Source organism: Pollachius pollachius (genome assembly GCF_949987615.1).
Source record: "Pollachius pollachius genome assembly, chromosome: 18".
In the NCBI taxonomy this organism is placed as follows: domain Eukaryota; kingdom Metazoa; phylum Chordata; class Actinopteri; order Gadiformes; family Gadidae; genus Pollachius; species Pollachius pollachius.
The window spans coordinates 11,245,769-11,254,024 of record NC_136951.1 but is presented as its reverse complement, the minus strand read 5'-3'; the positions used below and the strand labels follow the sequence as shown (position 1 = coordinate 11,254,024).

Here is an 8,256-nt window from a genome sequence, read left to right as displayed (position 1 = left end):
ACAGCTTGTGTTTGAAACGTATTTTGTAGTTCGTTTTCATAAAATCAGACGAACTACAAACAACGCAACGCATGTCTAATCAAGGAACACACCATTATATAACATATATGATCGTAGGTTTGTAGGCTAAATAAGTCTACCAACTACCAACATATGTTAACCCCACTGAAATGTATAAATTGTGATATTATCTATTTAAAAGGTCGGTTGCAAATAAAATAAACATGATGAAAATAAAAGTAGACTTTTGGGAAAACCTATTCTATGTAGGCTGGGAAGGCTGGCCTTTTACCAGATCTGACATTGTCTTGAGTTTTCCGTTTCATAGTCAAGATTAAGTTACGGTAGGCTATTATGATCGGTAGGCTAATGTGTGTGTGTGTGTGTGTGTGTGTGTGTGTGTGTGTGTGTGTGTGTGTGTGTGTGTGTGTGTGTGTGTGTGTGTGTGTGTGTGTGTGAGAGTGTGTGTGTGTGTGTGTGTGTGTGTGTGTGTGTGTGTGTGTGCGTGTGTGTGTGCGTGTGTCTCCCAATACATAGGCCTATTGCTATTCAATGCAAACAAGGAAACTACACGTCTTAGAAAATGCATTGGTTTCCCTTCATAAAATCAGATTCTTAAGTAGTTAACTAAAGGCGCCTTTAGAACGCACTACACCACACGAAATATTGTAGGCCTACTATAACATTTCAAATATTTGTTTTGCTTGGGGAAATGTTCTAGTTTCAAAGTTGTCCTATTATAATGTTACGGACCGCCGCAAGTTATTTGCACAATTGGCAATCTGATGCAACCTCGTCTCATCTTTAAGAAATAGTTTTAGGAGTCATCCCACCTATGTTGCAGCTTCTCAATGAACTCTGTGGACGTGGCAAACATATGCGAGACTTTTCTCACCGATAATCTGTGCATTTCATTCTGTGATAGGTCTAAATAACACATTTCATTTATGAAGGCCAATGAAAAGCGAGTGCGATGAGCCGGTCCTGCATCAGATGCAAGACGTCATCATCTAAGCGTGGATTCTGCTGAAGTGGACCAATCAAACTGGGAGAAGAGGTCGTTGTGTGGTCTCATTGGCTACTGCTGAAAGGAAACGGGACGGTGATGCTGGGGTGTGATTTTTCGGACTCCTGACGAATAAGAGCTGCTTGTTTTCGCCTTTATTAAAGGCACTTTCCTCTTCAACGTCGCACCCTGACCCTCCAACAGGTAGGTTCCCCGTCTATACTATCTGTGGACGTAGGCATTAAAACCGCACGCAATTCTCTAACGTTAGTTTAGTTTAATTAGAAGGCAGGTTAATACGCCGCATTCCTGTGCATTTCGGTCATCAGAGACTTGTCCTGACGCTGGATAGATATTTAGGTCAGTGCTTAATCGACTGATAAATATTATGTTTGTGACTAAATAAGTGTTTTCTTTGCAGTTGTAATTGTTATAATGTGTACATCGCTTTAGCCCAAATACGACCATAACCAGTAAACATACATGTTAAAGAAAAGGTATTTTATTCCGCTTTGACTTATTCAACTTACTTCGTCTAAATCATGGTTAGCAACAATTAATCACATGTCACTCCATCAAACATTGAGTGCATTACCTGTAGTTAAGTTGTTATTACTTTCAATAACTCATGACGAGACGTGTACTTACCAAGAGAGAGTTGATGTGCTGTTTGAGAATATATACTCGGAATATAACTATCGAACTAATACAGCTGTTGAAAATTGTATCAGACAATCGATATATATATATATATATATATATATATATATCCTCTCTCTCTCTCTCTCTCTCTCTCTCTCTCTCCCTCTCCATGTATGGCTTTATTTGCATGAGAAACGCAGATTTACGTTGAATAAGATACAAAAACATGGAAAGGGTTGGTCCAACCCATTACAAATACAATCATCAAACCATCTAAAGATGTCTGTGTCCACCTCTCTCTCCCTCCCACACTCTCTCCCCCCCTCCCTCGTCCCTCCAGCATGATCAGGCCTCTGTTGATGTGCTTCGCGCTGTGCGTGGTCTACGCCACCAGCAAGCCCACAGAGAAGAAGGAGCGGGTTCACCACGAGGAGCCCCTCAGCAGCCGCGAGCACAACGACGCAGACGGCTTCGAGTACGACCACGAAGCCTTCCTGGGTCGCGAGGAGGCCAAGGCCTTCGATGACCTCACGCCACAGGAGAGCAAACGGAGGCTTGGGTAGGTAGCCAGCCCCAGGAGCACGTTTTTAAACGAGGAATGCACTGGTTGGGAAACTCAGGGCCAATATGAAGTTGATTATTTCACCGTTTGGCCGATAGCCAATGCCATTACCAATGTTTTCTGTTTGTTTGTTTTGTTTTTTAGAAAATGAACTGAACGGTTTCAGCCCTACATCGCCCTATATTATAATGCGCACAAATGAGTATTTGAGGAAAACAAAAATTCTTCTAACATTAACATTGGCCTTTGCCATCATTTAATGTTTCAGGTTGAAAGTAAAGATTAAGCTATAACCTCAATAGGAGCTGGAGACATGTATCATCCATCAACAACTTATGCTAAAGAAAACAGTGAAAGTTTGTACTCTTAATGCAAAATTTGATAGCTCACGGAATTCCAACCATGGATTTCGATTACTGTATTATTACAAGTAAATCACTATTATTGAGTAGCTTACATACTAGCATTCACACTAACATTTGTTGAGACACATTGCTCAAGGTGGTCGGACAAATGGGGTTTTAAGCAAGGACCGTTTGACTGGGAGCCAAACTTCCTCCTAGACCCCTAAACTATCTTGCCCTGCTTGTTATGACTAGAGAGGGCCATGTGCCATGTGATTCATTCAAGCCAAGGGTGTAGACCAATATTTAAACAGCATGCCTGTTTTGTGATGTTGTGATAATATTTGCTTTTAATTACAGTTGGTAAAAGAAAAACAGGTATTGTAAAGCTTACCTTATCTATACTTTTATATGTGAGAAAGTATAAAAGTATGAAACAGTTAGAATGTAAGTCACTGTCGAGTTGAGTGAGGGTCTGTGTATCTTGGGTTCATATACTTTTTTTAACAATAAAATTGTATTGTGATGAGAAAGAACTGGGCTTTAATCAAGAAAAGAGTTGCGTCGACAACCATCTGGTCACCAGCATGCCAAGTCCATTCAAAGTTTGGATGCGTAAGGGAGTAAAAAACGAAATGCAATTTATTTTTTATTGTTTAAAAATACAATTGACTTCCTCTGGCTCAGTTGTACCACATTGGAACACATGGAATTTAATCAATTTGAATCATTTACATATAGAAAAGCTTTAGTATTCTGTACGTAGGAACCTGATTTGTATATGCAATGGAAAAAACATGGCAGAAAGAATGCATCCAAAAAGCCAAACTGGGGTCAGAAAATGACCGCTGGTCAAATGTGTTACTGAGTTTTGCTCGCATAATCTAGGACAACTGTCTGAGAAAGAGCTGTTTCTATGGTGTGCTCTTTAAGGATGTTTCATACAGAAAGGCATTGTAATATATTCTCTGTAAATCAGTGACATTCTGGTCTGAGCAGACCAGCGGGTGGCGATAGAACAACCGGTTTTACAATAAATCAATGCCAATCGAAAGTATGTTGACGGTCCTTTGAAGCTCATTTCGAATGCCTGCCATCTGTTTTTTGTTAGTGTGATCGTGGATAAGATCGACGGCAACAAAGACGGCTATGTCACAGAGGAGGAGCTGAATGTGTGGATCAAGAAGGCGCAGAAGAGGTACATCTACGACAACGTGGACCGCCAGTGGAAGGACTTTGACATGAACATCGATGGCAAGATCACCTGGGAAGAGTATAAGAACGTCACCTACGGCACCTATCTGGGTATGCGGACGGGACTAAGTGGTTGACTAAACTCTCATTTTTGTTATTATGATTGGAGGAGCCAATGTAAGGTTTGGATTTCCCTATGCACACTGTAAACGACCTAGAAACAGATGATGGTTAAAAACTATGCAGCAACAGCTACGTAGCACTACCACTGGTTAATAAGGCCTATACATCAGAATGCATCATGGTTGTTTTTGTAGGCAATACGATGCAATTTTCAGAGGTCTCGAGAGTCTTAGTACCTCAAAATCCTAAATCAACATAAATATACTGTAACAAAGGCCAACAAAAACTTTTTTTTGCAACATCTAACTCATATTTCTGAGAATGTTTTCCAATAACAACAAATAAATTCCTGAAATGACTGAACATTGACCAAAAAATCCTTGCTACCAACACAAAAATCTAACATTCCAATGCTTCTAAGCTGCCAAAATGGAGGCAGTCATCCAATGAAAATGTTTAATTTATTTCTAGACGACCCAGAACCGGATGAGGGCTACAACTACCAGCACATGATGGCGAGGGATGAGAGACGCTTTAAAATAGCAGACAAGAATGGCGACCTCATCGCGGACAAGGAGGAATTCACCGCCTTCCTCCACCCCGAGGACTACGACCACATGAAAGAAATCGTGGTTCAGGTATGTGCTGGCATGGACTCACAGTGATTAGAAAATGTACGCATAAAAAAAACAATCTAACTATGTAATGAGTAAAAAGCTGTAGTAAAAAGCAGTACAAATTGCTGCTGCTTGTTTTATCTCGTACCAATAATACTAATAATCTGATTTAAAATCAGAATGAATCAATATGATGTATTACAATGATAAATATATGTTTACTTTTTTATACATTTTTGAATATATATATATATATGATATTAACAAGACCAATTTGCCGACTCCGTGCAGGAAACATTGGAGGACATCGATAAAAATGGCGACGGCTTCATCGACCTGAAAGAGTACATTGGTAACTGGAATACACGTCATCATCTCTGTAGTAGCTTTTAAAATAATACCAGTTCAAACAAAAGTAAGCAAAGCAGAGTTCAACGCTCTGCCAGTAATTTACTTTTGTTTTGATAAGATTGAGATCCACATGACTTTACAGATCACTCACAGAGTTTAAAATAGTCCAAATAAACCCATTTCCACATAATCACTCTTTTCCAGGGTAACAGATTAATACAATTGGGACGCTTCATAAAATGCAAAATAAAATCTAAATAAATATAATAAAATAAAATAAAACGCAAGACCAGAATACATAGATGTGGTAACACATAGCCAACAAAGACTATAAAAGTCAATAGTGGAAATGTATCCTGGCAACAACTCTAAAACACCCCTCAACACCTCAAATCAACCATGGCTGCCAGTGAGCTTACTAAAGACAGATTCTCCTCCCCCACCCCCCACCCGTAGGTGACATGTACACCCACGACGAGGAGATGGCGGAACCAGACTGGGTGGCGTCGGAGCGCGAGCAGTTCGCTGAGTTCCGCGACAAGAACAAGGACGGCAAGATGGACCGAGAGGAGACCATGGACTGGATCCTGCCCTCCGACTATGACCACGCAGAGGCCGAGGCCAAACACCTGGTCTACGAGTCGGACACCAATAAGGTGAGGCCACCGGTGATGGGTCTGCCAGTGTTGGTTCCCTTGTCACTGTAGGTGAGAGAGCTCCACCAATGAGGTGAGGTCGTCTGTGTGGGTAGGTCTTTGGTTGGTTCCCATGTCACTGAAGATGAGAAAGCTCCACCAATGAGGTGAGGTCGTCTGTGTGGGTTCGTCTTTGGTTGGTTCCCATGTCACTGAAGGTGGGATAGCTCCACCAATGAGGTGAGGCCACCTGAGTGGGGTCTGCCTTGGTTGGTTCCTGTGTCACTGTAGGTGAGATGGCTCCACCAATAAGGTGAGGCCATCTGTGTGGGTCTGCCTTGGTTGGTTCCTGTGTCACTGTAGGTGAGATGGCTCCACCAATAAGGTGAGGCCGTCTGTGTGGGGTCTGCCTTGGTTGGTTCCTGTGTCACTGTAGGTGAGATAGCTCCACCAATAAGGTGGTTTCTTCTCTCATATTTTATCCTGGTTGGTTTCCTTTAGATGATATAGCTTGACCAATAAGATTTGTTCTCTTCTGTGTGGTCCTTGGTTCTTTATAACTGAAGGAGTGATAGCACCAAGTCCAACCAAAACAATTGATCCAAATTTCCTGCAGTTGTTTGCTCTCTGTCCCATTTGAGCAGATTCAATATACATATTTTGCCTTACTATTTGGTTTCACTTTCACTTAAAATCTTAAAGACCATTTGTTGATCATTAACATACAATGACTGCCCCTTTTATTGGCTAAAGTGGCTATTTTTAACTCCGTAATCATTTTCAATCAATTGGAAGAACACTTCAAAAGCCACCCAGTGGACATGTTTGCATTGTTTGTTTGTTTGGGGCTTTCAGTGTGGTACGACAGGTTGGTGCTTGGTGTATTTACCCCTCCACACTTCTTTTCGATTGTGATCACAGCTGACTGTCATGTTGTTCTTTGCACGCCCTTGTTCCTCCAGGATGGAAAGCTGTCCAAGGAAGAAATCCTGAACAAATACGACCTATTTGTTGGAAGCCAGGCAACAGACTTTGGGGAGGCCCTGACACGACATGACGAGTTCTAGAGTTGTCACTTTTGAAAGAAAGAATCATCACTATTACGCATGTTTTGTTTGAAATTATATAATTTATTTGGTATACAATTCGACTTGACTACTTTAAAACACCGTGTTCGGCTGGTCGCATAAAAAGGCAATTTGTTGGTGTGTTTACATTCTTCTGTCCAAAAAATGCTTCCCACCGTGGGCTACTAACATGTGAAAAAGAATTAGTCCCGATTGGCCGGGTTTAGTCCTGCTTGAAATTGTATTAGACTTGTCTTGATGCAATCTGGTTTTACATGTATAACAAAGATGTCTTCTAATATCCTAGGAATTTAAAATGATTTAAATCATGGTGCTGCATAGAGCTTTGTTGATTAAAACATCACGGCCCTTTGCATTTGTAATTTCTTTTTTATAAGTGTGCCTTTTTTAAATGTTTTTACTGCCATTTTAACGTAAATTCCATGTCGGTTTTTTTTTTTTACTCCTAATACTATCACTTCCTCCTGATCCCTTCATGGTTGTATTGTAACATCGGCACTTTGACTTTCCCTCCCACACTCTACTGTTACATTATGGTGTCCCACAGCTATGACCACGTCATTGAACGTCCACCCCTGCAAGATGTAGATATGTAATGCCATTCAGCCATTGGTCAATCAATGAGGAACTTACTCATTTCTGGTACTGAACCCAGAAGAATTGTACATGGTACCTTTTTATTTCTGATCAGGGGGTAAAAGAGCAGGAAAAGGTGGTTTCAGCTTTATGGAATACCAATTGTACATTTCTTTATTTGAGATGTATATTATTGACACTAAGCTTAAACTCCTTATATCTATACACAGAGACCGATCTAATGGTGATTATCTGTACTAAAGTAAATGCTGTATTTTGACATTGCAGACTGTTTCTAAATAAAATAAATACAACATTGACCAAGAAACATTTATTTGTTTGTGTGTGTGTGTGTCTGTGTGTGTTTGTGTGTGCGTGTCTGTGTGTGCATGTCTATGTGTGTGTGTTTGTATGTGTGTGTGTCTGTATTTGTGTGTATGTGTGTGCGCTTGTGTGTAAATAGCCTGTATGAAGACTACGACTGCCTTGCAATTTCAGAGCCATTTGTTATGCATTAAGAGAGGATTACAGTGGCCTACACAATCCTTCGCTGTGTAAATTGTACCTGCTAGTGCTCCTGGCCAGACTCCACAAAACTAAAAACAGGGATACAAAGAATTAAGGATAAGGAATTAAACACAAATAATCTGATAAACATTGGTGAACTCTGTCATAGCTGGCCGCATTCCAAGGATGTATAAAAATAGGGTTGGCAGCAGCTGGACACCACACTTGGGGGCTTCCATGTTCACCTTTGACCTCCGGATCGTAACATGGAACCATATATATCCGACCTATCAGAGAATACCCCCTCTGACGCCTTCCCAAAAGTGGACACAATATGTAAGCTGGGAGTCTCAGATTTACCTGAGGAAAAAATGATCCTAAACCTCCCAGGAGGCCCTACCAGGTACTGCAATAAAGTGGGTATCAGGAGGCAAAGCCAAGCCTCGTCAAGGTTCAGTCTAAACCAAAGCTAACTCCAGCAAGCAGAGCTTATCTTGAGGAAGATAACAAGGAAGCGAAGGGCCGGGGGGGTCTAAACACGCATACGCACGCAAACACAAATAGAAACCACCACACCTGTCCCTCCCACATCCTCCAGACCTGTGTTATTT

The 8,256-nt window shown here is 41.1% G+C and overlaps 1 protein-coding gene across 1 annotated transcript; it reads left to right on the top strand.

Annotated features, from left to right (window-relative positions):
* Window positions 1-1,097: 1,097 nt before the first annotated feature.
* calua (calumenin a) lies at window positions 1,098-7,466 on the top strand. The gene is made up of 7 exons (XM_079756227.1): window positions 1,098-1,210; window positions 1,989-2,207; window positions 3,666-3,859; window positions 4,343-4,509; window positions 4,780-4,840; window positions 5,296-5,495; window positions 6,437-7,466. Exons 2-7 carry the CDS (start codon window positions 1,990-1,992, stop codon window positions 6,539-6,541), a joined length of 945 nt encoding a protein of 314 aa, XP_079612353.1. The 5' UTR covers window positions 1,098-1,210; window position 1,989; the 3' UTR covers window positions 6,542-7,466.
* The last annotated feature ends 790 nt before the right edge of the window (window positions 7,467-8,256 follow it).

Bases quoted from the DNA above. Each gene is read 5' to 3' on its own strand.
- calua (XM_079756227.1), top strand. From the start codon at position 1,990: ATGATCAGGCCTCTGTTGATGTGCTTCGCGCTGTGCGTGGTCTACGCC. The intron at 4,510-4,779 runs GTATGTGCTGGC...GACTCCGTGCAG, and splicing joins TGAAAGAAATCGTGGTTCAG to GAAACATTGGAGGACATCGA. The intron at 5,496-6,436 runs GTGAGGCCACCG...TTGTTCCTCCAG, and splicing joins ACGAGTCGGACACCAATAAG to GATGGAAAGCTGTCCAAGGA.